The 25,714-nt window shown below is 65.0% G+C and overlaps 4 protein-coding genes across 4 annotated transcripts; 3 read left to right on the plus strand and 1 right to left on the minus strand.

Annotated features, from left to right (window-relative positions):
- Positions 1-1,397: 1,397 nt before the first annotated feature.
- LOC136112256 (surfactant protein C-like) lies at positions 1,398-2,481 on the minus strand. The gene is made up of 5 exons (XM_065856801.2): positions 2,371-2,481; positions 2,123-2,269; positions 1,852-1,992; positions 1,662-1,772; positions 1,398-1,547 (listed from the first exon to the last, which is right to left on the minus strand). Exons 1-5 carry the CDS (start codon positions 2,413-2,415, stop codon positions 1,440-1,442), a joined length of 552 nt encoding a protein of 183 aa, XP_065712873.1. The 5' UTR covers positions 2,416-2,481; the 3' UTR covers positions 1,398-1,439.
- Positions 2,482-2,766: 285 nt separating this feature from the next.
- On the plus strand, positions 2,767-7,222 carry LGI3 (leucine rich repeat LGI family member 3). Its single transcript, XM_065856871.2, has 9 exons — positions 2,767-2,884; positions 3,051-3,454; positions 4,253-4,324; positions 4,415-4,486; positions 4,564-4,635; positions 4,721-4,792; positions 4,892-5,061; positions 5,132-5,296; positions 5,394-7,222. Exons 2-9 carry the CDS (start codon positions 3,243-3,245, stop codon positions 6,209-6,211), a joined length of 1,653 nt encoding a protein of 550 aa, XP_065712943.1. The 5' UTR covers positions 2,767-2,884; positions 3,051-3,242; the 3' UTR covers positions 6,212-7,222.
- A 1,562-nt stretch (positions 7,223-8,784) lies between these two features.
- REEP4 (receptor accessory protein 4) lies at positions 8,785-11,275 on the plus strand. Its single transcript, XM_071799346.1, has 8 exons — positions 8,785-9,130; positions 9,225-9,297; positions 9,369-9,445; positions 9,647-9,767; positions 9,875-9,988; positions 10,189-10,321; positions 10,414-10,553; positions 10,640-11,275. The coding sequence occupies exons 2-8, from the start codon at positions 9,238-9,240 to the stop codon at positions 10,703-10,705; spliced, it is 711 nt and encodes a 236-aa protein (XP_071655447.1). The 5' UTR covers positions 8,785-9,130; positions 9,225-9,237; the 3' UTR covers positions 10,706-11,275.
- Positions 11,276-17,419: 6,144 nt separating this feature from the next.
- Positions 17,420-25,265, plus strand: HR (HR lysine demethylase and nuclear receptor corepressor). Its single transcript, XM_071799287.1, has 19 exons — positions 17,420-17,552; positions 18,497-19,318; positions 20,007-20,811; positions 21,243-21,423; positions 21,817-22,025; positions 22,095-22,244; positions 22,331-22,417; positions 22,527-22,648; positions 22,784-22,862; positions 23,001-23,161; positions 23,257-23,460; positions 23,545-23,716; positions 23,858-23,927; positions 24,038-24,168; positions 24,255-24,356; positions 24,423-24,562; positions 24,636-24,794; positions 24,878-24,997; positions 25,078-25,265. The coding sequence occupies exons 2-19, from the start codon at positions 18,539-18,541 to the stop codon at positions 25,138-25,140; spliced, it is 3,735 nt and encodes a 1,244-aa protein (XP_071655388.1). The 5' UTR covers positions 17,420-17,552; positions 18,497-18,538; the 3' UTR covers positions 25,141-25,265.
- Positions 25,266-25,714: the final 449 nt, after the last annotated feature.

Consider the following 25,714-nt stretch of genomic DNA (forward strand, 5'->3'; position numbering starts at 1 on the left):
CAAGAGGCTCTGAGGACACTTGTCCCCAAGCACGGGGACCTCTTCGCTGGCCCGGAGCATGGTGTTGGGGCCAAAGCAAACCCTCGAGCTGCTCTCCAGGCTTGAGCATCCGGCGATGGCCACAGGCAAGGCGAGACCTGGCTTGGTGCCCGTGTCCCTTCGCAGGCTCGAGCACCTGGATTTGCTCAAAGTGGGCGAAGAGCAAACAGGACATCAAAGCTTTCCCACAAACCGCAAAACTGGGGTGGCAGCGGGGTGACCATGGGGTGGGGACACGTCCCGGTGGCTCTGTCACCACGTCCTGAGGATGCTCGGGCGCTGCCGGGGTTCGTGTTGCTGGTGGGGGGTTTTTTGGGGTTGGCAGCAGTGCACACAGTGCAAATTTGCTCAAGGTGCGGGGGGTCCCAGCTCCGGCGTGTCACCTGGTGGGGACAATCAGCAGGACAGGGTGACACCGCCTCGGTCTTACCTGGACAAGTAACCACTTGTTCACTGGGGTGACACAGGGACAGGCTGGAGATTTGGGGGCACAGAGCTGCTGGCCTCATGGTGACAAGTGACAACTTGTGCTTTCCCTCCTGTTCCCAGCAAAGTGTCACCTCCAAGAGCTGTGACCCTGCTTGCTGCCTGTGGCGGTGGCTTTGGGGACAACCCCAAGTTAGCGCCTGTTGGAAGGTTAATTCACGCTGCTGCTGTGCTCCTGGGGGCTGGATTTGGTCCCCCCGAGGTCTGTTTTCTCCCACCCAGCCCTGTCGAGCCCCCATTCTTGGGTGCAGCATTTGGAGGACCCCCCTGGCTGCTTTGGAGCGGAGGAGATGGAGCTGCTGGGAGTGAGGGACATATGGGGGATAGAGGGGAGAAGGGAGAGGACAAGGATGGGGACGTGTCCTAGAGGGGTGGCCCAGGCCCTGACTGGGTGCACTGGGGTGCAGGGGGTCCCCTTGACATCTCATTCTCCCTCTGAATGCAGGAAGGGACATGGGGGTGACACTGGCCGTGCAGCCCCACAGCCTGGTGTGCACTGTGTGCTGCTGTGGGTGCTCCTCAGCCGGGGCTTGTCCTGAGCCCACCAACACAAGGGACACCTCTGTCCCCGGGGGACATCCCTGGGGCACCGTGTCACCTCGCCCTGGCACCCCATTTGGCCAGCATGGGGGGAAGGACAAAAGCAGCACTCGGAGGGAAGGACAAGAGCAGCACTCGGAGGTGGGGGCACAAGTTTTATTCTGCAGACAGAGGTGCGAATCCCAAAGCAAATCCCAGGTTTTTATTGCAAGTGCCGTGGGAAAACTGCGGTGCTGAGCGGCTGTGGATGGTGAGCCATGGAGGAGGAGAGATGCCCGGCAACACCAGGAGCATGGGGACAGTGACATCCCCACTTCCATGTCCCGTGGGGACAGTGCCATCCCCGCCCCGCTGTCCCGTCCCCCCAGCTGGTGCTATGCCCAGAACACTGGCACGGTGCTGCAGAGGATGTTGACGGTGGTGCCCAGCAGGGAGCGGTCGGCCAGCGGGATGTCATTGTCCCCAACCTCCTCCACCTCAGCCTGTGGGAGAGAGAACGGGGGGGGTGCCGCCCTTGGCCATGGCAGCGTCCCCTCCAGCTTGCCACCAGCCCCCTCTGCCCATGACACAGGGACACTCAGATGTCCAGCACCCACCTGCCGACGCTGGAAGGTCTCGGTGACAGCGTCCAACCCCGGGATGTTGTCCTTGTCCATGCGGGTGACGTAGCAGACACGGTGACGCCAGGACCTGTAGCCGACCAGCAGCTGCTTGCAAGCAGACCCGGGTCAGCTCATCCTTGTCCCCTCTGCCACCACCCCCACGCTGTGCCCTGTCCCCGCACACCTTTCCATAGTCGTACACCACCATGGCGGAGGTGTTGAGCCCGTCCCGCACGACGAATGTCCCTGTCCTCTCCTTCTTGCTCATGGAGAGCTGCTGGGGGGTCCCATCGCCATCCCCACCGTGGATGGTCATCCGCAAGACCTGCCATGCAGTGGGGGGGTCAGGCAGCTTTGTGGGGTCTAAACCCCATCCCCGCAAAGCACCAGTGGCCGGTGTTATTCCCAAATGTGTCACCAGAGCCGGCGACACCGCCACTCCGTTCCCACCTCACCGTTTCGGCGTGCGTCTCGGTGATGTGCAGCCCCAGGAGGAGGAAGGCGACGATGACCACCACCAGGACCACCACCACCACCACCACGATCAGGAGGCACTTGAGCTGGTGGGGGATGCAGGGCAGGCGGTGGGAGGCCGTGTAGCTCTGGGGGGGACACAAGGGAGCACGCACCTGAGCCGCCGGCGTGGGGTCACGGATGGCACCGGGTGCTCAGCCCCATGGGCTGGGTGGTGGGTGCTCCTTACCGGAGGCGCCTCCTCCAGCAGCGGCTCCTTGGAGCTGCCGTCCATCGCTCCCTCGCTCTGGGGCTCCTGTCCCTTTGCCAGATGGAGTCGGGGGGATTTATAGGTCTCCGGGGGCGGTAGGGTGGAGGCCACCCCAGCTGCCAAAGTGCCACTTGTGCTGTTTGCTGAGCAGGGAGAGGAGCTGAGGAAGGGGCGTGAAGCCTCCGAGAGCCTTTTCCCGGCATTTGGGCGGCGGTGTGGGGGGGTCAAGGCAAACAGAGCGTGCCCCCCTCCGCACTCAACCCCTGAGCACTGGGGTGCTGCACCCCTGGTTCCTGCAGCCTTGTGCGTGGGCAGCTGCGTGTGTGCCCCCCCCGGCGTGGGGAAGGAGCTGGCTGGGCTCATTGTTGGCGGGGAGCACCGTGCCTGGGACGGGATGGAGGGGACAGACGGGTGGCCGGTGCCAGGGCAGCTGGTGCAGGCGGCACTGCAGCAACAACGGGGCGGCAGAACCGCGGTGGCATCACCCCAGCGGGTACCCTCCTGCCCCCCATCCCTGAGCACCCCCCAGCAGCCAGCTCCCCCCCAAGTGCATCCCCCCGTTTTCACACCTGCAGAGCGGGCCAGGACCCGCGTCCCCTGGGATGCTGGTGCTGTCACTCAGCCGCATCCCTCCCTCCTTCGCTCCCTCCTCCCCGCAGCACAGGAGCATGGTGCGCCGCAGAGCAGCGCCTCGCGTTCCGCCAGCCTCCGGCACCGCTTCCCCGCCGCGCTGAAACCGCAGCGGGAGGAAGAAAAGAGAAGGAAGAAGGAAAAATAGAATAAAAGTCTTTGCCGCAGCTCCTGGGCACAGAGAGACCAGCTGCGGGGGACAGAGCAGGGCTAGGCCAGGGATGGAGCTGCAGCGCGGGAGGAGGATGCCGAGGGACCAGCTCTCCGCTCTCCTCCTCCTCCTTGCCTTGGCCTGGTTCTGGCTGCCAGCGGGGGGTCGCAGGCCCCCCCGGCCACCTCCTTGCCCCCCGAGCTGCTCCTGCACCCGGGACACAGCTTTCTGCGTGGATTCCAAGGCTGTGCCCAAGAATCTGCCCCCCGAGATCATCTCGCTGTGAGTACCCCGGCAGCGGGATGGCTGTGGGGACAAGGACCAGGTTGCATCCCCGGGGTTCTGGATGCTGGTTGCTCTGGGGTGACAGAGCATCCCCTTTCTTTGTGCTACAAATGTGTGGGGAGGGTTTGGGCAGTGTGGGGGTCTCCTGGGGGACGGAGCGAGCTGGGGACACTCTGGACCGGTCCCCGTGTCCTGCAGCAGTGGCACCTGCAGCCATCCATCAGCCAGGGATGGAGCAGGGATGGAGCGGGGCTGCAGCCGCGCTGCCCGTCTGCCGTGACCTTGGGGACCAGAGCCCCAAGGGGACACAGCTGGCGGGTCCTGGTGCATGGCCCAGGGGACGCCTGAGCCTTGTATGGACGTGCGTGTGGTGGATGCATGTGGGTGCATGTGTGTGCATGCATGTGCATGTGTGTCCATGTATGTGCATGCATGTGCATGTGTATGCATGTGTGTGGATGTGTGTGCATTGCATGCATATGCATGTGTGTGCGTGCATGTGCATCTGTGTACATGTATGTGTGTGCATTTGCACCTCATCTGGGGGGGTCAGGGGACCTGGGTATCCCCCAGATGCCGCAGCAGGGTTGAGGACCTCGTCCCCTCCCTGTCACCCCCAGCGTGGGGCATTGCTGCTGGGGACGCTCCCCCATGCGCTGCCCCCCACCCAGCACCCCTCCCTGGTGAGGATGCTCTGGGTGACAGCAGGGACATTGCTGAAGGGCAGGGGGTGGTGGAGCCCCCCCGCTGCCGTCCCCTCTCCCGCACAGCCCTGAAGCCTCGTGTCGCCGGCAGGACGATGGTGAACGCAGCCTTCACGGAGCTCCGCGAGGCGGCTTTCGCCCACATCCCCTCGCTGCAGTTCCTGTACGTCCCCCACGCCGCTGGCCGAGCATCCTGGTGTCCCCCAGTGTCCCTTGTCCCCAGGGTGCTGACGCCACCCCTCTCTCTTTGCAGCCTGCTCAACTCCAACAAGTTCACGCTGATCGGGGATGACGCCTTCACCGGCCTCTCACATCTCCAGTACCTGTGCGTGGGATGGGGACACGGGGACGTGGGGGTGACATGGGGAGGGCAGGGGTATCAGCAGCTGTGCCACCATCCAGGTTCATCGAGAACAACGACATCCAGGCGCTTTCGAAAGCCACTTTCCGTGGGCTCAAGTCTCTGACCCACCTGTGAGTACCAGGGAGGTCCTGCGTTCCCTGGGGACACGGGATGGCTTTTGTCCCTTGGCTGTGGCTAGAGCTGTGTCGCCCCCAGGTCCTTGGCCAACAACAACCTGCAGACGCTGCCCCGGGATCTCTTCAAGCCACTGGACATCCTGAGCGACTTGTAAGGCTGTCAGAGCACCCGGGACACCGGGCTGGGGACAGGGTGTTGTTCTGGTGTTCCAGGTTTGGGGAGGGGGTGACTTGGTGACATCCTCGGCAGGGACCTCCGTGGCAACACACTGGCCTGCGACTGCAAAATCAAGTGGCTGGTGGAGTGGCTGGAGAGCACCAACACCACGGTCCCCGCCACCTTCTGCAGCAGCCCCGGGCAGTTCGAGGGCCAGCGCATCCGCGACCTGGCGCTGGGTGACTTTCAGTGCATCACCACGGGTGAGGGACCACAGACACCACCCAACCCATTCTGGGGTGTCCAGACCCTCATCACTACCTCTTCCCCCAGATTTCGTGGTGCACCAGGTGCTGCCCTTCCAGGCGGTGTCGGCTGAGCCCTTCACCTACGCCAGTGACCTGTACATCGCGCTGGCACAGCCCAGCGCCAGCTCCTGTGCCATCCTCAAGTGGGACTACGTGGAGCGCAAGCTGCGTGACTTTGACCGCATCCCCGGTAAGGCGTCCCCTCCCGGGTTGGGACCCCCATTTTGGGTGATTGGGAGCAATTCGGTGAGGGCACAGCCCCGGTGTGACGTGGTCCTGCCCGGCAGCTCACTCGGCCGTGCACTGCAAGCCCATCGTGGCGCAGGACCAGCTCTACGTGGTGGTGGCCCAGCTCTTCGGCGGTTCCTACATCTACCGCTGGGACACGGCCGTGGACAAGTTCATCAAGATCCAAGACATCGACAGCCAGAAGACCCGCAAGCCCAACGACATCGAGGCCTTCCAGATCGACGGCGACTGGTACTTCGTCATCGCCGACAGCTCCAAGGCAGGTTCCACCAGCCTCTACCGCCTCAACCAGAATGGCTTCTACTCCCACCAAGCCCTCCACGCTTGGCACCGCGACACCGACGTGGAATACGTGGAGAACGACGGCAAACCCCGCCTGATCATCTCCAGCAGCTCCCAAGCCCCCATCATCTACCAGTGGAACCGGGCGCAGAAGCAATTTGCGCCCCAGGGGGAGGTGGGGGAGATGTTGGATGTGCAGATGGTGAAGCACTTCAAGGTGAAGCGGGACCAGTTCCTCTGCCTCAGCCGCTACATCGGGGACTCCAAGGTGGTGCGGTGGGAAGGGCAGCGCTTCGTGGAGCTGCAGACGCTGCCGTCGCGCGGCTCCATGGTGATGCAGCCCTTCTCGGTGGACAGCCGGCGGTACCTGGCGCTGGGCAGCGACTTCTCCTTCACCCACGTCTACCTGTGGGAAGAGGAGAAGCAGAAGTTCGTCAAGTTCCAGGAGCTGTCGGTGCAGGCGCCACGGGCTTTCCGATACGTGCCGGCCGCCGACGTGCAGCTCCTCCTGGCTCCCAGCTTCAAGGCCAACACGCTGGTGTACCGGCACGTGGTGGTGGACCTCAGCCTTTAGCGGGGACGCAGAACCCGGGGCGCTCGCGGGTCCCCGAGGTGGCTCTCGGTTCCCCTGCCCGAGGACACGCATGCGCCCGCCAGCCCCTTCCTCCTGCCTGCAGCCCCCTCCTGGCCCCCCAAAATTCACCCACGCAGCTGCTGGGGGAAGTCACGGGCCTCAGTTTCCCCCTAGGACTTGTGGTTTCCCCATGAGCAGCACCCACAGCCACCCCTCCAGCAGCCCCGGGGATGTGGGCAGGGGGGTGGGACACCCCCAGCCCCACAGATCTGTGCCTTTGGGTGTCTGCTTTGTGGTGCTGGCAGGACTGGGGGGGCTGGGGGATTGTGGCAGGGGGGCTGGGGACATGGGAGCGGGGTGGCAGGCAGGGATGTGCACAGGCAGGGATAGGCTGCCAGGGATGGGTGGGGTGTTCCTGGCATACTGGGGTGCTCCCAGATTGATGGGGTGCTCCAAAGTGGATGGGTTGCCTGAGATGGATAGGATGCTCTGGGACAGTGGGATTTTCCAAGGTGGATATAGATGGGATGCCCTGGGGAGGGTGGGATGCTCCAGGCCAGTGGGATTCTCCAAGGAGGATGTGGACGCGATGCCCCAAAGCAGATGGGATACTCAAGGCTTGCAGGATGCTCCGAGGAGGATGCAGATGGGATGCCCTGAGGTGGATGGGATGCTTGAGGCCAGCAGAATACTCCAATGTGAATGTGGATGGGATGCCTGAGGTGGATGGGATGCTCTGAGGAGGATACAGATGGGATGCCCTGAGGAACGAGATGCTCCAGGCCAGCGGGATGCTCCAAAGAGGATGCAGATGGGATGCTCCAGGATGGCGGGTTGCTCCAAGGGGGTGCCATCACCCTCAGAAGCAGGGCTGACGTGTTCCAGTCCCCTCTGTGCACATCCAGCAGGTCCCTCTGCCCACGTCCCCTCGCTGCCGGGCAGGACCCAGCGTACCCAAGGTGTGTACCCCCCCCCGAAACGCCCCCCACAATAAACACACCGTGACACCCAGCCCTGCCTGTGTCTGCCCACGGTTGTTCTGTGTCACATCGCAGCTGGGGGTCCCACGGCCCCCCTTTCCTTGTACAAGGCCCAGCAAGCCCAGGAGGGGGAACACCCTTGTTTTAGGGTCCTCCATGCCCTATATGTGGCTTATCTTGTTCTTTTTTGCTGTAGTTGCCCACAGTGCGGGGGCGGGGAAGCAGGAGGTGTTTCCCCAGGGCGGGGAGTCCCAGCTGGATCCTATTGCACCCCAAACTGCACCAGCACCCGCGCAGCCGCCCGGCTGGTTTTCCAGGGGAGCATTTCCCTGTCCCCCAGCTATATTATTAGCACGTACGTGAAAAACCACCAATTAAACTCACAAATAAAGATCCTCTCATAGGTAACAGGTGCCCTGGGGGCACTGCCGGTTTTTTGGGAGCCGGGTTTGACCTGAAACTGCAGGACCTGAAGCTCCCGGCTGGGAAATGGCAGATTTTAAGGAGCAGCACAGAGGGGTGCTGGCACCCCAAAAGTGCTTGTGACTCGGGTGGGGGTGCCCTGGAGCACTGCTGGGGGTGCATGGCCAAGGGGGCTCTGAGCCTTGCACTGGTTCTGGGAAGAGAAAACAGCTTCTGTTTTCTCCCGAGCATCTTGCAGGGATCCACGCCCGCCGCAGAGCGCTGGCCCCGGTTCAGCAGCGCTCCTGAGCGGGCGCCTGAGGTTAATCGCACATGTAAACCCAAGCAAGGCGTGTCGGGGAGGGGATTTCGCAGAGGCTGAGGCTGAACCCCACTGAATCAACACGCCGGGGTGGTGTCAGCACGTCTGACTCCCTTGGCATGACCCGGCAGCACTCCCACCTCCGCCCAATGCCCCGTTTATCCGCAGCCTCCCTGTTCGCCCTCCCTGACCTCTCGCACCCCCGGTGTTGCTTTGGGGTGCTCAGTGCCTTGTGCTGCATGTGCACCCCAACCTGAGCATTAAAAAAAAAAACACCCAACAAAAAACCCAGCTAAACAAAAACCAACCAAACAATAAAACTAACAAACCAACCTCCAAATCAAACAAACAAAAAGAAGACCCTAACATCACACAAAAGGGTTCTCCCTCTAAAAAAAATCATTTAAAAACACGACTATTTTTGTAGGACCCCTTCGCTATGCTTGCGGGCCGCCGTTGCCCTTTTAAAGGCCGCCGTTGCCCTTTTAAGGCCCGCCGTTGCCGTTTGAAGAACGGGCGGTGGGGACCGTTGCGGCGCACGCGCGGGGCGCGCGGCTGCAACATTTAATTTGTTGCCTTAATTTCCGGCGAGGGGGGGTTTTTTGGGGGGGCACCTGAGGGGGGTACAAGGCGGATTTGCAAGCCCAGGGCTCCCCGGCACGGCCCGGGGGTGCGGGCCCGCCCGCATCATGGTGACTTGGATACTCAGCCGGGTGATTGTGTGAGTGCGGGACGGGGCGGTCCCGGTGCGGGGGGGTTGCGTGGGAAAAGGGGGGGTTCCGGGGTGGTGGCCATTGTGCGGGGGTCAGCTGCACGGTTGGGGTGCTCTGGGGGGGGTGGCAAGGTGAGGGTTCCTCTGGGGGTCTCTGTTTAATGGGGGTCTGTGTCCCCATCCCGCTGTGGGGTGCTCAGCAGAGCCGCCCCACGCAGGAATTGTTGGGGGATGCGCTTGTATGGGGGCAGCCAGACCCCCCGACCCGGACATGTGTGTCGTGGTCCCGAAGCGGCTGTCACCCCCCCGCCCGTCCCGGCGACAGTGAGCGTGTCCTGGGGTCACCCGCTTGCACCCCTGGGCTGGGTGGCTGGTGGCCAAATGCCCCCAGGGGTCCCTCGTGGGGTCCCCGCGGGGTGGTCGCGGTGACCCGGTCGCGTTGCGTGGCTGGGAGGGGGGCGATTCCCCCGCTGGTGCCCCGGGCTGAGTCACCGCAGCACGAGGTGCGTGTTTGGGGAGGGGATGGCACGGCGCCCGCGCTGCGGGGGGGTCGGGGATGCTGGCAGGGGACACCGCCGGGACACCGCTCCGTTCCAGGCTGCTCTTCGGGATGCTCTACCCTGCCTACGCTTCCTACAAGGCTGTGAGGACCAAAAACATCCGGGAATACGTGAGTAGGGAGGCCGGGGGGGTCGGGCCCGTCCCGGGGTCCAGCCTGACGGGCTCGCCCCCTCCCCGCAGGTCCGCTGGATGATGTACTGGATCGTCTTTGCGCTCTTCTCGGCCACCGAGACCTTCACCGACCTGCTCATCTCCTGGTGAGGCTGGTGCGGGGGTGAGGGTCTGTCAGGCTCCCCATGCCCGGGGGGGAGGAAGGAAGGGGCTGTCTCCCCCCTCTGCCTGCTAGAAGAGGTCTCTAGGTGGCTATTGCATGGGGAAGAGGCACTGACCCTCCTGCAAGGGACAAGGATGTGCCTTTGGGCCACCCCCAGCATCTTCTCACCTCCCCTGTCTGGCAGGTTTCCCTTCTACTACGAGATGAAGATGGCTTTTGTCATCTGGCTGCTTTCCCCCTACACGCGGGGCTCCAGCCTGATCTACCGCAAATTCGTGCACCCCACGCTGTCCCGCAAGGAGAAGGTAAGAGCTGCCTGGCTCTGGGGGTCCTGTGTGCCCTGGGGGGTGCTCAGGACCCTGGGATGCCCCAGGACACGATGCACTTAGCACCGCCGCGGTTGTCTCGGCAGGAGATCGACACGTACATCGTCCAGGCCAGGGAGCGCAGCTATGAGATGATGGTGCGATTCGGCAAGAGGGGCCTCAACCTGGCGGCCACGGCCGCGGTCCAGGCGGCCACCAAGGTACCGGGCACAGGGACGGGATGCTTGGTGTCCCCGAGGATGCTCTGACCTCGGGGATCCAGGAGGAAACTCCCACCCCAGCGTGGGTGCTCTTGGTGGTGTCACAGCCCTGCCTGATGCAATGGCATCACCCTGGGTGTCCCCAGCGCTTTGTTTTTTGCCCTGAGGGGCTCATTTCCATCCTCTCCGTCCCCTCCCAGAGCCAGGGCGCGCTGGCCGGGCGGCTCCGCAGCTTCAGCATGCAGGACCTGCGCTCCATCCCCGACGAGACCCCCCTGCACTACCGGGACCCCCTGTACCTGGAGGAGCAGGAGAACCGCCGGACATTGCTGGGTGAGCCAGGGGGGTGATCACAGCGCTTTGGGGCTCCAGTGATGCTCATGGGGGGGCTGTGATGTGAGCTGGTGCGTCCCCCCGTCTCCCAGCGCACAGCACGCCCTCGGCTGCCCGGCGGTACGACAGCGAGACGGAGGACGAGGAGTTCTGGTCGGACTCGCAGATCTTTCCGGAGCCTTCACCCCGCCAGAGCCTGCGCGCAGCAAGGAGGACGGCGCCGAGCAAAGAGGTACTGTGGGGGTTTGGGGGAGGGGATGAATTTGGGGGTGTAACGCTGGGGCAAAGGGGCCCTGAACCATCCATCCCCCTGCCCAGGGTTCTTCCCGAATCCTGCGCAGCCGGATCAGGAGGAAAGCGGCTCCGCCGGAGCAGGACAGCTAACGGCCCTGGGGAAACCCGCCACCAGAGTCTTAATGCCAATTTGCTGCTGCAGCACCAGGAGGGAGCCACGGTTTGTGCCCCCCCACAACCAGTCCTGGGGAGGGGGCTTCTCCCCCCGAATCACACTGTAAATCCCTTTTCTGACCTCTCCATCTGCACTGTGCACCTCTGACTGCCCCGCGGAGGGGAGGGCAGCTCGGTCCCCTTCCCAGGTACCGCTGCTGCGGGTCAGCGCCGGCGCCTCTCCCGTGGGGTCTGAGCCCCCCCATTCCTCCCACCCCATGAACACTACGGGCTCTGCTGGCCCCCCTCCTGCTGCCACGATGCCTTAGTCCACACACCCCCACCCTCCCAGCAAGGGGATGTGCCTTGTCCCATCTGTCCCCTGAAACCAAAGACACAGTCCCTTGGCCAGCACCCCCCAAACTGCAGACTGACCCCCGCCCCATACTTGAAACCGGGGTACCAGTGCCTGACCGTGCCCTGCCCGGCACCACGCGGCTTTTAATGTTCTCCCAGACAAGGGGGTTTTGTACGTGGAAAAATAAATGTTATTTCAGACTTTCAGAACTGGGAGTTTTGTCCCTTTTGCTGTCCCCTTCCCCAGGCTGCGTGGGTCCCCCTGGGGTGCTGGGGGCTGCGGGAGGGTGCGGGTTGGTCTCTGTGGGTGCTGGGGCTATCTGAGCCCCTCCTTGCAGTAGCCATGTCCCCCACGGTGTGGCAGCAGCAGCTGGGACACACAACCAGGGCTGCAGACAGATGTCCCCATCCTGGTCACCATCCTGACTTGTCCGGGTGGCCGTGGGCAGCTGCCCTGTCCCTGCCAGGGCTCCCCAGTCCCACCCAGGGGTCTCAGCTCCCTTTGTCCTTCCCCTGGGGACTTGTCCCCTGCACAAAACCTCTGTGGGGCAGGCAGGGTGGCACAAGGTGACAATGCTCGTGTTGCCTCTCCTGTCCCCCGGTGCCCTGCTCTTTGGCATCAATCCCCTCGCTCCCAATCCTTCCTGCCCTCACCCCTCAGGCCACCTTTATTTTTAGCCCCTGGCTGATGTTCTTTTTTTGCTTTTGGGGGGGTCTTCCCAGGGCAGGGAGAGTGTCTGTCCCCCCCAGGGAGCCTGCTGGGGTCAGGCAGGGGTGTTGGAGCAGATTAGGTGGAGGTGGCTGGATTAAACCAAGTAAAACTGTCTCAGAGACGATTATTTAAAGCAGCGGAGAAGGAAGGCTGGGTGGGGACAGCACAAGGGCCAAGGGGGCTGCCCGTAATCCCCCTAAAGCTGCTTAGGGAACGCGGTTCCTCCAAGGATACAGCCTGGGGTACCGCAGCTGGGTTCTGGGGTTCCCCAAAGATACGGGACAGCAGCACAGTGTCCCCAGGGCTGGTTGGGGACACATGGTGAGTGAGACAGCAGCTGGAGCATCGTCCGTCCCCAGGACGGGAGGTCAGCGCCGACCGCTGTCCCTTGGGGAAACTGAGGCACAACGCAAGCGACTTCAAGCTGGGAAGGGAACCACGAGTTCCGATACCTGGCCCCTTTTGGCAAGTATATTCCCCAGGGAAAGGCACCCAAGGAGGGGACCGAAGCTGCCCGGGGTGGTGCAGCGTGTCCCCCGGTGCCAGCGCTGATCCCAGCTGTGTCAGCGCGGGGGCCGGTGCCAGGCTGCAGTCAGCAAAGCCGTAATCTCCCTAACTTGGCAGCTCCCCAGCCCGGCAATTGCCTGACCTGAGCTCGCCCGCCTGCCGCGATGTCCCCTGCGGGGAGGGGGTGACAGGCTGTGCTGGCACTGGGGGGCTGCGACCACCGTGGGGTCTCCATCTCGCCCCGGTGGGGTTTGTCCCCAGCAGAGCAGGGTGAAGCGAACCCCTGGGGTGGCGGGAGGTCACGTTAAGCCGGGTGGCTCATGTCCCCGTAAGCAGCTTCCCTGCTGGGAAGGCATTAGTGGGAGCGAGGGTCAGGTCACTGCCCTGCTGTGCCCCCCGGGCCCCCCCACCCTCCCGGGGCTTCCCTGCTCTCCTGCCTGCATCTCTGAGAGCCGCTGGCTGGTTTGGGTCTGCACCCACCCCTCAGCATCCTGCTGGGTACCCCCAAGCCCCCATCCTCCCCCTTACCCATCTCAAACTGAGTGCTGGGAGGGGGGTGGGATGCTGGTGCCATGCTTGGGCTGCCTCACCCGCCTAAACCATCCAGTTTGGGGGTCCCTGGTGGAGCAGCCCCCTCTGTGGCAGGGTGTCCCCTCTGAGCCCCCCCATCCCCGGCCCCCTCCGTCCCCGCCGTTGAGTCAGCTGTTGGAGGCGGGCGCCATGTGAGGCCACGCACACATGGCTCCCGCGGCACAGCGCTTGTATTTTTAGCAGACGGTATCAAAAGCATAATTATGTCTGTTGTTTAAATGCAGCCTCTCTCTCTTTTTTTTTTGTCCCCCCTGTTTTTTATTTTTCTGGCAGCCCCTGGGGAGGTTTCAGCTGCCTCCCAACCCACAGGGCAAAGAGGGGGATGGGGGGTGCTGGGTGGGGGGCTCAGCTGGGTAGGGGATGAGACCCCCACCTTGTCACCACCAGGCAGGTAAGACCTTCCTCCCCTACGCTGGGGGGACAAACACCACCTGTCTTGCGTCCCCCCCCAGCATCATGTCCCCAAATGCCCACCTACCCCAAGATGATGGCAAGTGGGAGGTTGGTGGCAGGAGGGGACGTTCGAGGTGACGGGGGTGTGGGAGGACACGGCTGAGGGAATGTTGCCCCCCCGCAGCTGTCTGTCCCCTCGGGGACGTGTCTGTCCCCAGCCAGCCTGGCCCTGGCATCCAGGGTGATTCCGGCTCTGTGTCACTGAGCTGTGACACCAGCAGCCGGGGATTTTGGGGACCACGCTCTGGGGGTGCTGGGGATCACATAGGAGCTGCCCATCCTCTGGGACTCTTTTCGCCGTGTCACCCCATCAGTGCCACCCATCACCACGGCTGGCCGGTGGTGGAGACACCAAAGGGGACCGAGCTGAGGACAGGAGCCCCCAGCTGCCCCCAGGTAGGTGACATCGTGCCCAGGGTGAGCCTGTCCTGGTGCAGGTGGCACAGAGCTGCCCGTGTCCCTGGCTGTCGTCCTAAGCCTTTGGCCCTGGGGCCGAGCTTTTAATTACATCAAGGTATTTGGAACCGGTTGCTTGGCTGGGTAAACAGGAGTCCCGGACGATGGGGGGAGCTGAGGGGGTGGCACAGGACAGGGGGGAGCTGAGGGGGTGGCACAGCGCTGTGTCCCCGAGCTGCGGCTCACTGGGGTGGCTCGTCCTCCCCTGGGATGGGCACAGGGATGTGGGGAATGGAGCGTCCATCACCCAGCCCTGCATCCCCCCACCGTGCGTGGGGCTGGCACGGGGGGGGACACCAGTGAAGGTGGGTTGGCTGCCGTGTCCCCTGGTCCCTGCTGATGGGGACAAGCTGCCTCCATCTCAGCCTTTGCCTTGAGGGCGTGCAGCACCCAAAAGGTGCCCAGAGAAGGGGTGCCCCTCACTCTCCCCACCTGGGGGGGCAGGAAGGGTAGGGGGTGTCGGGTTGCACCCACCAGGCTGCAGGAAGCGCCTGTCTCTCCGCAGCAGCCAAGCCAGCGGGATTAGCGATGCTTACTCACCTCCCCGGGGGGAAAAGCAGGAGATTAGGACCAGGACCAGCGGCTGCCCCTGCGGCAGCGGGGCCGGGGTGGCGGTGGCACGGTTTTTCGGGTCCCCCCCGTCCCGGCAGCCGGGCTGGAGGGGAGCGCAGGCTGCCAGAGCAGCGCTTGGGTTGCGGCCCTAATTCCCAGAAAGCTGCTCGTGTGGGAGTGAGTGTCCTCCCGTGCCCTCCGCTCCGCCGCAGCCTCCAGACTCCTCAAGGTTTGACGTCTTGTGGGTTTTTTCCTTTTTTCTTTTTTTTTTTTTTTTATTTCTTTTTTATTTACTTTTAAGCACTGGGTGCGGATTAGCGAAAGCTCTCGCGGCCATTGCGCCCGGTGCTGGGCAGAGCGGGGGTGGACAGGGCTGCCTTCCTCTGCCTGCATCTTCATCTTCCTCACCTGCACCGCAGTGGAGGCAGGTACGTGTGTGCCGGGCTGGGGCTGGGAGGAGGAGGAGTAGGAGGAAGGGCTGGGGCTCTGTGATGCATAAGGAGCTGGAGGGGCCTCTGGGCAAGATGGAGAGGGGGCATGCGGAGTCTGTTTTGCATGTGGAGTCTGTTTTGCACGTTGGATTTCAGGCTTCCGGAGGTGGTTTGTGGGTCTGGGGGCTGTGGAGCCCTTTCCTGGAGCAACCCTGGGCAGGGGACAGGTGACAGGGACACAGGGGCAAGGCTGCCAGGCTGCCCACGCTGCCAGAGCATCAGCGCAGAGAGGGGTGTTGTGGGACCAGTGACCCTTCTGCACTGGGACCCCCATCCCTCCCCAGTGCTGGAGCATCCTGGACCCCCCTGCCCCGCATGGCCACGCATCCCCCTGTGGTCCCAGGGGACACTGTGGGGACAACGTCCCTCCACCCCACGTCCCCGCAGCATCCCGCCCCGTCCCCCGGCGCTGAGCGGGGCAGGGATGCCAAGGATTCTAATTCGGGCTCTTCCGGCCTCCCGCGGTGACTTTCTGGCCAGGGCTCGGCTCGCGGGTGTTCGCCGTCCCTCTGATTTAAGGGAAAAACCAGGCAGATTGGAGCTCTGGGACCATCTGTGCCAAACCGCCGAGCACTGCCACCCCCGCCGAGTTTCTCTCCCAGCAAAGCCTGACCTGGCAAAACTCAAGCCCAGCCCGGACCCCCCTGCATTGCCCTGGGGGACTCTTGGCGGGTCATGCAGGGACAAGGCAGGGAGCGGGGGACCCAGGGTGGGATGGTGGCCAAACCCCAGAAGAACTTGCCTGCGAGGGCTGTTTTGACCCCGGGGGGCTTGGCGAGGAGCCGCGGGAGCGTGGGGAGGGCGCACCATCCAGGGATGCTGCCCCAGTGCAGGGTGGGAAATTCCCTCCTGTCCCTTCAGCATCCCGCCCCCCTGTCCCAGAAATGGCTGCTCACAGCTTGCCAGCATCAGGGTGGCATGTCCATCGTAGTCCCTGCTTGTCCCCTCCTCTGTTGGTCCCTTGTCGCGATGGCCACGGGCACCCACTGACCCCTGCACCCCTTCCTGGGCTCCGTCCCACCTGCAGGCTCAATCCCAGCCCCGCCGGAGCCACCATCCCCAGGGAGGGAACGGGAGGAGAGTTTCTCTTTCAGCACCTTCTCATCGCAGGAAGGCGCGGGCTCGCCCACGCCCCGAGCCCTGTCTGGGTCCCCTCCCTGTTCCCTGGCACCCATGGGTGCTGCAAGTCCCAGCCGGGCTCCTCAGCCCTCCCATCCTCAAGGAGAGGGGATCCTGGAGGTGGGACAGATGCAAAGGGACCCTGGTGACAGCCGGCACTGTGGCAAGGGTTAAGCGCAGCTCCCGGCTCCTGGCGGGGCCAGACCACACGGCAGCTGCTGAGCTGTAACGAAGCCCGTAGGTCTGATGTTAATCACGCTGCTCGGCTCACGCGGGCCCTGGCCTCCCGTCACCCCATTGCCCCCGGCCCCCCATGTCGTGCTGGGGGAGGCTGTGCAGAGCCGCTGTGGTTTATGTAAGTGTGTGAGCTGCAAGTGGGGTGTCCCTGGGACACACACACCTTATAGAAACCCCCCCCGGCACCGCTTGTCCCCCATGTCCCTCGCTGAGACCCCAGAAATAGGGTCCCCACCTCAGTGTGACCTGCTGCCCTGTGTACCTGGCTGGAGCATCCGTCGCTCCCAGGGGAGTTGCTGCGTTTGGGGTCCTTGTTTTGTTATCGGGGTGCAGCGTGGGGGATGCTGCGTGGGCACCCGCGTGGTGATGGGTCCCGGTGGCTGCAGGACAGGGGTTAAATGGCCCCGGGTACCCCTGGGTGGGCAGTGGGATGCGGTTGTAGCATCCTTGTCCTGTGTGCCCCTGTGCAGCCGGGAGGGGAGGCAGAGGAGCTGTGCCTTCATCCCAGGCAGCGGAAGGGACGGTGACAGGGGACAGGGCTCAGCTGCGAGACGGGGTGACTCGGCACCATCGCACGGGCAGCACAGCTTGAGGTCAGATCCTTGCTGCTTGGGCAAACCCGGCGGGGTCACGAGCCCCAGGGTGGCCATGTGCTCCACGCCAGGCATGTCCCCACCACCCCCCCGGCACCGGGGCTGGCGCGTTTGGCGCATCCCGGTGTTTCTCCCAATTCCAGTTTGGCCCGGAGCGGGCGGCCGGTGTCTTTCATCGGCGACGGGGCGTCTCGGCCGTGTTTTTGCCGAACAAAAGGTGCTTTCTTTGCGCGGGGCAGAGCGCAGCACACCTGCCCGCCCTTGGCACGGCCGCCGGTGCCTCCGGGGCTGGGTGGCACCGCCGGCACCGCGCCGGTTCCCCGGCGTCAGCAACCCCGGCAGCTCAGCCGCCCTCCCAGTCGCTGCCGGAGCCGGCGGAGGCTGCACGCTCGCCACCTCCTCCTGCCGTCACTTGCCGCAAGATGCTCAAGGCTGCCTAGAGCCGCGGGAAGGTCCTGCTTGCCACCGCACCCTTGGGTGCCCCTCGCCCTGATCCCCCAACCCAGCACGCCCGGAGCTCGTAGGACGATCGGCAGGAGGAGCACGGAGCCCCCGATGCCAATGGATCAAAAACTCCAGCTCCGGCATTCGGAGAAGAACGTCCCCAGGGCCACCCGGGCGGCTTTCTGCCTCCTCCAGATCCCGGAGCCAGACCCCTTCAGCCTGTGGGTCTAGGTGCTCTTCACCTTTTTGGGATCTGGTGCCACCGGTAGAGACCCCCCGCTCGTCCTTGTCACCGTGGGGAAGGCAGTGGGGCCCCCTCATGGACCCTCCAGGTAGCTGTGGGATGGTGGGGATGCTCGCTGAGCTGTGGGATCGGCTGCTTGTGCTCTGGATGGGATGACGGGCAGGGGACAACGCGGCGAGCCCGGGGGGACCCTGAGGACGGTGTGTGGTGGGATGGGCTTGGGACACAGGAGGGGGCTGTGCCCTGTCCCAGAGGGACGGGGTGTGTGTGCTGGGTGCTTCCTGAGCAGGGATTTAGGCAATAGTGTGGGAATGGGGACTTTGACCTCCCCTGATAAGGGACAGGTGGCTCTGGGGACACACGGTCCTCCTGTCCCCATCCCAGCTGCCTGCCAGCCATCGAGGCGGTTCTGTGCCACCCCGGAGCTGAGCTGCAGGTTTGCAGGGACACTCGCCTGTCCCCTCAGCTTCTCCAGCTGCTGAGCAGGGTGCTCTGGGGGACACCGGGTGGCTTTTGCTCCACCGGGACAGGCTGTGACCCCCCAGGTCCCGCAAGGACCGACTCCGAACTCTTAGTCTGCGTGTGGCCCGGGACGCGGAGCAGTGTTAATCCAGCAAATCTCCCCAGGCATTTCTACCGGGGGGGCCCTGCTGGGAGCTCCCCCCTTACTGCAAACCCTCCTGGGAAGCGCAGCCCAGCCCTGGCCGGAGGCGAATGCCTGTGCGGGGCAAGGCCTCCCCGCGCTGGGTGCCAGCGGGCGGGCGCGGGGCCAGGCTGGGCGCGGAGGGGACGGGACGAGGGTGGGGGACCCACGGCTCCCCCCACGTGCCCTTCCCGGAACCGTGCATCCATCCCAGGTGGGACCCTGCGGCGCACGGGAGCCTGCGACCCCCTCCTTGTACCACGGAGCCTCGCATCTTAGCACAGGATGATGGAGCTGGGGGGGTGACAGCATCCCTGTGCCTCAGTTTCCCCCATTGCAACCCCAGCAGGGTTTGATGCGGTGTGACATGTCCCGTTCCCTGTCCGCAGGGTCTGGGATGGTGCTGAGCGCTAGATGAGCGGTGAAGCATCATGGCCAGCGACACGAGGATGGTGGAGACGCCACTGCGATGGCGGAGAGCCCAGGACGCGGTGCAGGATGCCAGCGGGATGGAGAGTGGTGGGATGATTCTGCCCCGAAGCGCTGCTGCCGAACTGGGACTCTCGGGCTACCTGGAGCCCGGCAAGCTGAGCTACGGAACGGAGAAAGGGTGTCCCTGGAGGGGCTCCCAGGGCTGCCTGGGGACAAGCCGGGAGCTGGCCGGTGGCCGGCTGGGCTGTCCCTACCCGGTGGCCTCCCCGTGTCTGCGGGACACCCTGTGCCGCCCCAAGGATGGAGCTGAGTTCCTGCCCAGGAACGGGCAGCCCAAGGTGGGCTGGGCTGAGCCCTGCAAGGAGCACCCCAAACCGCGCTGGGCCGAGGCCGTGCTGGCCCCCCTGGCCCTCTACAGCCACCACCGCTACCCTTTGCCCTTCCCGGGGCTGGACGGACAGCGCCCCAAGCCCCACGCAGCTGCAGGGGATGAGGACGGTGAGCCCCCAACTTTCCGCCACTGCCCTTTCCTCCTGGACGCCAAGCACAGCCCCTTCCTCCTGTCCTCGCTGCTGCCCGCCGGACCCCCAGGGGACCCTCAATTTGGCAGCGGGGGACCAGAGGGAGCAGGGGCGATGGGTGACGGGCGCTTCACTGGGGTGGACTGGCACCTGGGCTCCTACGTGCCCGCCTGGGGCCACCCCGTCTACCTGGGGATCCCGTCAAGGTGCAAGATGGCTCCGACTGCCTTCGATGAGTGCTCCAGCTCAGGGAACAAGGTAGGCAGCTCTGGGTGGCCATGGTGGCACGTGGCTCTGATGGTGGCACGTGGCTCTGATGGTGGCACAGCTCTGGCTCCAGATCAGGGATGCTCAGCTCCCCAGTGCACCCCAGCTCTCTTGGGTGACAACGGGCTCACCCCAGCTCCCCTGGGTGACAACAGGCTCCAGCCTTGGCTGAACCCAGCTGGGAGTGGCGGGTTGCGAAAGGCGATGCTGGCACCAAGGCTGTACCCGGTGTTGGTGACCCCCGCGCGAGACACAGCCCCCCGCTCACTCCTGTAGCTCAGGAGGGTGACAGCGTGGCGGCAGAGGGGTCCAGGGCTCCCCGAGGATGGGGCGATGTGCCCAGGTGGATGATGCTCTCCTCCCCCGGGCTGAGTCACCGCGGCAGGAGCTGCGGCACGGGGGCGGTGGGAGGCAGCGCTGCCAGCCCGTGGGTGCGCCCGTCACGCCCCGCGCCGCCGCGGCTCCCCATTCCTTTCCCACGCCGGCAGAGGGGACACGGGCACCCCACGGGCTGGGGAGCACCGGCCAACTGCCCAGCTCGGGAGGGCGGCGGGGGAAACTGAGGCAGGGCTTGGTGGTGCTCCCCATCACCACCTCCCAATGATGTGGGTGATGGAGGTGCGGCAGGGACCCAATTTGGGGTGACAGCAGCCTTGACACCCCCTCTGCTCCCCTCCAGGAGTTTTACCCGAAGAAAGAGCCTGGCTTCCCCTCCCCGGCCGAGGACCAAGCGCCATCCCAGCTGCTGGGCAAGGGCCAGGATGCAGCTGGGGAGCGGGAGCCGGAGCTGCCGGGAGCCCCGTGGAGGGACGGCCGAGTGGGGGGCAGCTCGGCGGTGCCTGCTCCCCACGTCCGCACGCCCCCCCCCAGCTCCAGCCACCCCCTTTTCCTCCTGCAGCCTGGCAGGTTGGGGGGCTGCGGGGGGCCCTGGGTGGGCGCACAGCCCCCCGGCGCTGATTTCCACCTGGAGCTGGGGCAACGCCGACCCTCCCAGCCCAAAGACGAGTGTCTGGCTTACCAAAGCTCCCCCCCGGGAGACCCCGACCCATCGCCTCCGCTCACGGATGGGCACGACCCGCTGTCCCTCGCCAAGTCGGACCCCCCCCCAGCTTGTGTCTGTACCACGCCGGGCTGCAACGGGTGCCCAGGGGTGGGCTGCGGGGTGCTCAACCTATTCGAGTCCCCCCCGGGCATTGCCGGGGGCCGTTTTCCGTGCCCCCCCAGCAACCACACCAAACTGAAGAAGACGTGGCTGACGCGGCACTCGGAGCAGTCGCTGCCGCGCTGCAAGGGCCCCCGCCGGGATGGCGGCCCCGAGCTGGCTGGGGAGGGCAAGCGCTCGGCCAAGCGCCCGCACGGCACCGGCGATGGACCCGCGGTGGCCAAGAGGGGCACAAAGGCCACCGAGCACGTGGGCACGGCAGGTGATGATGTAGAGAACGGAGGGGACCCCGAGGAGAGGAGGATGGAGCTGGGAGAGGGAGGTAAAAGGGGGTGCATGGTGGGGATGGGGAGAGGGTGGTGGCAGCACCAGGTTCCCAGGGGAGGTTTTGCATCCTGGTTGTTGGTGCCCAAAATACGAGCTCTGGATATGCAAGAGCTGGGAAACCTGGGGTGCTTGGGTTTCTTTTCCAGCACTGGGTCTGGCACTCGCTCCCAGGGTGGGGATTTATAGAAATGTCCCTTTGGGGTAGGACAGCACCCTTGGCTGTGACACCCAGGGGGGTGACAAGTGCCATGGCTGGGTCAGAGCCCTCCTTGGGGACACGCTGCCATCTCAGCCCTGACCTCTGCAATCCAGCCCTACTTTCCAGCCCTACTTTCTGGCCCAGTTTCCAGCCCTCAGGGTGGCGCGCCAGTCCCTGCTGCTGGGTCCCCACGCACCGTGTCCCCAAGCACCTCCTGTCCCCCCCAGCCACATCGGGCCGTGCTGGCCGGGAGTCGTGGTGTCTGCAGAGCGTTCCCTGCACCTCGCTGCCCGAGAACATCCCACGGTGCTGCACCTGCGCCACCCGCGCCCCCAGGGACCCCCAGGGTGAGGAGGAGGAGGAGGAAGATCCCCCCGAGAGCACCTGCAGGCTGCTGCACTTCCGCAGGTGAGCCCGGGGCTACCAGAGTGTGTGAGCATGGATGGAGCATCCCCTCTCATCACCCCACTTTGGAGCATCCCTCCTGTCACCCAAATTCAGAGCATCACTCATGTCACCTCCACTTTGGAGCATCCTCTCCCATCACCCCGCTTTGGAGCATCTCTTGTGTCCCCAATTCAGAGCACCCCTCCTGTCACCCCACTTCAAAGCATCCTCTCCTATCACCGCATTTTGGAGCATCTCCTCTTGTCACCCTGCTTTGGAGCATCTCTTGTCACCCCGCTTTGGAGCATCCTCTCCTATCACCCCAATTCAGAGCATCCTTCGTGTCATCCCACTTTAGAGCATCCCTCGTCACCCCATTTCAAAGCATCCCCTCCCGTCCCCTCTCTCCTGCAGGTTCACCCTTGGGGACAGCGGGGACCTGACCGTTGATGGCATCTGCACCCTGGGAGAGGCAGAGGAGGGGACGCTGCAGCCGGAGGTGGCCGACCCTGATTGCGGGGGCAGCAGCCTCTGCCTGGCCAAATACCTGCTGGGGGTCCTGGGGGACAACTTCTGCCAGGCCATCCGCAGGGACAGGGACACGTGGCCGGGAGACCCTGAGGGTAAGTGGGGACCAGGGCGGAGGGTGACACTGGGGACACCGGGGAGGCTGAGGGCTGTGTTTCCCGCAGGGGGGACGGGCTGGAGGCGGGGGGCAGGAGCCCCCCAGCTCTGCGATGCCTGCCAGCGCTGCTTCTTCAACTCCCACTGGAGCTGCGCCAGATGTGGCTTCCAGCTGTGCCCCAGCTGCCACCGCAGCAGGCGGGAGGCTGACGGCCACGGTACGGGGACGAGGGGGCTTGCAAAGGGGGTGTCACCCCCCGCGTGGGGGCTTGGTGGGGACGAACGCGCCCTCTCTCTGACGCAGAGGGTCCGGCGCGGCCACCCCAGTGCATCCCTGGGCAGGAGCACCATGTCGCGTCCCTTGTCCCCACGCAGTTTGTCCCCACCCGTGGTAAGTGTGTCCCCGCCCACGGTAAGTGTGTCCCCGCCCACTCCAAACCCTCGAACCCCACACCCAAGCACCATCCAGGGCTGACCTGCTTGTCCCCATCTGTCCCCAGTCCTGAGCCGGCTCTGGAAGCTGCTGCACGAGGTCAGGGTCAAGTTCAACATCGAGTCACATTGTCCGTGCGGGGAGGGGGCTGCTGAGTGGAGCCCAGCAGAGCCCCTGGGGAGCAGCCAGGTATGGGGGGGGCTGTGGGTTGGGGGGGAAGGGAGGGCAGGTGCACCCCAACCCTTTCAAAGGGGTGTCTAGGGGTGGGGACCAGCCCTGGGGACAGGGGACGTGTGTCCCCTCCAGATGTGTGCGGTGTTTCAGGAGCTGCCGGGGGCCGCGGTGCCCACCTTCCCCAACAGCAGCGATGGCCAAAACGACACCTCCCGCCCCATCAAGGAAGGTAGGGCTGGTTGTGCCCCCCCCACTGTGGGCACAGCCCAACTCCGGGGGGTGTTGGGGATGCTGCGGAGCATCCCTCTGGGGAGTGAGATTTGGAGGAGGACACGGGCAGCCCTGACCCCCTTTCTCCCCCAAGCAGAGAGCCCTGAGCGGGGGTCACCACCGGGGCAGCCCCCGCCGCGGGTGGCCGTGCAGCCTGGCACCCTCTGCGACCTCCTGGCCTCCACCGCCGTCAAGCTGTGCCTGGGGCAGGATGGGGTGCGCATGGCTTTCGCCCCCGTCTCGCCCGCCTTGCCCAACGTGAGTCCTGGGGCGGGCAGGGAACCCCGCCCTGAAACTCTTCAGCAATCCTGGGGGGCAAGGTGGGCTGATGGTGTTTGCATCACTCCCCCCAGGACAACCTGACCAGCATCCTAGACAGCATCATCGCCCGCGTGGTGGAGAGGAAGATCCAGGAGAGGCAGGAGGGGGGCGAACTGAGCCCCCCCAGCCCCAAAAGCTCCCCCTGCACCCTGGCGCCCAGCGGGCTGCTCTGGCTGCACGACCCCGGCCACACCAGCAACTACCAACTGTTCCAGGAGCACTGGCGGCGGGGCCAGGTGAACCCCCACCCCGGGGACCCCCAGCCCCCTGGTGACACTGCGGACCCCCCCAGCCCTGCTGAGCCCCGGCTGCCCCGGCAGCCCGTCCTTGTTTCAGGGCTGCAGAAGAGGCTGGAGGGGGGGCTGTGGGGGCCGGAGTCCTTTCGCCCGGTGCGGGGGGAGCAGGCGGTGGACGTGGTGAACCTGCGGGCACCGGGCAGCCGCCTCCGCATGAGCAGCCGGCAGTTTTGGGATGGCTTTGCCACCAGCGCAGGTACGCGGGCCATGAATCTGTGGCATCTCAAGTGTGATTTTGGGGTGTAGGGTGGGGGTGAGCCAGCCTGTGCATCCCCCCCCCCTCCCCGGGAGGTGCTGGTGGCACGACACCCATGTGCGATGATGCTCCCCCCTGCAGCATCCCCAGAGCTGGGCGGTGGGGACCTGCTGAAGCTGGAGAGTGACTCTGGGGACATGGAGCTGTGCCGGTAGGTGACAGCAGAGGCTTTGATGCAGGACGCATCCTGCTGCGGGATGCAGGGCTGGGGACAGCGGGGGCGGCTCTGCTGTCTCGGTGTCACACACATTTGTGTCCCAGCGCTGCCAACCTGCGTGCCATCCTCCCGCTGCCCGAGTACTGTGGGGCCACCGGCCGCCTCAACCTGGCCACCTACCTGCGGGGCCAGCGGGGCCGGCGCTGGCTGCGCCCGCGGGTCTGCGCAGCTTACGGTGAGTGTCACAAGTGGTCCCCAGGGTGTGTGTTGGGGGGTGAGCTGGGTATCCCCCAGCCTTGACGATGCTCGCCCACCGCCCAGGTGTGCATCCCCGGGACCGAAATATTGGGACCAAAAACCTGACGGTGGAGCCGACCGACACCATCAGCATCCTGGTGCACGCCACAGCGGGGCCGCCTGAGGGTAAGGTGGGAGCACAGTGGGGGTCCCCCCACCCCAACCCGCCCTGAGCACCCCTCTGCCCCCCAGCCCTGCTCCGGGAAGGCGACGCGGACGGTGTGGACGCGCAGCTGCAGGAGCGGCTCTGGGATGCCGGCAGCCGCCCCGGCGCCCTGTGGCATATCTTTCGTGCCGAGGATGCCACCCGCATCCGCGATTTCTTGCAGAAGGTGGGTGCCATCACCCCCCGGAGCAGCCCTGGCCACCCTCACCCCGGCTCTGCTCACCCCCACTTCCCCACAGGACCAAGGGCAGGAGGGGGCAGGCACGGCGGAGCCCCCCGGCCGCTACCTGGACCTCTCGCTGCGGAGGCGGCTGCGTGAGGAGTGCGGGGTGAGCGGCTGGACCCTCCTGCAGTTCGTGGGGGACGCGGTGCTGGTCCCCGCCGGGGCTCCCCACCAGGTAAGCAGCTCTACTTGGGGTGCAGTTGTGGCAAAGCCCCCTGGGGAAACTGAGCCGCAGCTGATGCCACCATGTACGAACAGGCGCAAACCCTCACCAGCACCATCAGCGTGGAGCAGCGGTTCCTCTCACCAGAGAACGCCGTCCGCCTCCGGGACCACAGCATCCAACCCCTTGGGGCCGCACACCAGCTCCATGCCCAGGTGGGTGGGTGGTCTGGGGGTTGCGCGGGGGGTCGCGATGCGGGGTGCGCGGTGCTGACCCCCCCTTTGCACCCTTGCAGCTGGACAACATGATCTTCTGCGCTGTGCAGGAGGCGGTGGGAGTCCTGCGGGGCTGCAAGTGAGACATGCGGGGAGGATGTTCGAGCCAAGCTTGGCCATGGCCAAGTTCACAGCCAAGACACCGCAGGGAGCTGGGGCCGGGTGCCTCTCGCTTGGTGCTTTGCTCCTTGAGCACCCGGGCAATAAAGTGTCTGCAGCGAGCCGGGGCCACCGGCAGCACCAGGATCTGCCTCGGGGTCTCCGTCCTCCACGGCGTCCGTCCCTTCATCCCCATCTGTGGTCAGGGATGTCCTGCGGTTGGGGGGTGAGATGGGAAACATCGTGACATCGCAGCTCATCGCTGCCTGGAGCTTTGGGGTCCGAGGGTGCAGCTCCGTCCTGCTCTGTTGGGGGACAGCGACCGGCACAACGGACCGTCCTAAGGACTGGTGCGGCACGGGGAATTGCTCTGCCCTAAGGATAATGGGGGGAAAATGGGCTGTTTCACCTTCACAGCGCCCCCACGCCCTGTGCAATACGCACCCTGCGCTGCACAGAGCGCACCGTGCAATTAGCGCCACTTAACAGGCACCGTGCAATTAGTACCACGCAATTAGCTGCCCCCAATCAGCACCATCCCCTTTCGCGCGCGCCACG

Source organism: Patagioenas fasciata, chromosome 26 (genome assembly GCF_037038585.1).
Source record: "Patagioenas fasciata isolate bPatFas1 chromosome 26, bPatFas1.hap1, whole genome shotgun sequence".
Classification (NCBI taxonomy): Eukaryota; Metazoa; Chordata; class Aves; order Columbiformes; family Columbidae; genus Patagioenas; species Patagioenas fasciata.

Excerpts from the sequence above, each read along its gene's own strand:
- LOC136112256 (XM_065856801.2), bottom strand. The coding sequence starts at position 2,415 with ATGGACGGCAGCTCCAAGGAGCCGCTGCTGGAGGAGGCGCCTCCG. Across the intron at positions 1,993-2,122 it reads CCGAGACGCACGCCGAAACG|GTCTTGCGGATGACCATCCA; the intron begins GTGAGGTGGGAA and ends ACTGCATGGCAG. Across the intron at positions 1,773-1,851 it reads TGGTGTACGACTATGGAAAG|CTGCTGGTCGGCTACAGGTC; the intron begins GTGTGCGGGGAC and ends GCTTGCAAGCAG.
- LGI3 (XM_065856871.2), top strand. The coding sequence starts at position 3,243 with ATGGAGCTGCAGCGCGGGAGGAGGATGCCGAGGGACCAGCTCTCCGCT. Across the intron at positions 3,455-4,252 it reads CCCCCCGAGATCATCTCGCT|GACGATGGTGAACGCAGCCT; the intron begins GTGAGTACCCCG and ends TGTCGCCGGCAG. Across the intron at positions 4,636-4,720 it reads CTCAAGTCTCTGACCCACCT|GTCCTTGGCCAACAACAACC; the intron begins GTGAGTACCAGG and ends TGTCGCCCCCAG.
- REEP4 (XM_071799346.1), top strand. The coding sequence starts at position 9,238 with ATGCTCTACCCTGCCTACGCTTCCTACAAGGCTGTGAGGACCAAAAAC. Across the intron at positions 9,446-9,646 it reads ACCGACCTGCTCATCTCCTG|GTTTCCCTTCTACTACGAGA; the intron begins GTGAGGCTGGTG and ends CCTGTCTGGCAG. Across the intron at positions 9,989-10,188 it reads CGGTCCAGGCGGCCACCAAG|AGCCAGGGCGCGCTGGCCGG; the intron begins GTACCGGGCACA and ends GTCCCCTCCCAG.
- HR (XM_071799287.1), top strand. The coding sequence starts at position 18,539 with ATGGCCAGCGACACGAGGATGGTGGAGACGCCACTGCGATGGCGGAGA. Across the intron at positions 23,928-24,037 it reads GGGGACATGGAGCTGTGCCG|CGCTGCCAACCTGCGTGCCA; the intron begins GTAGGTGACAGC and ends TTTGTGTCCCAG. Across the intron at positions 24,998-25,077 it reads CACACCAGCTCCATGCCCAG|CTGGACAACATGATCTTCTG; the intron begins GTGGGTGGGTGG and ends GCACCCTTGCAG.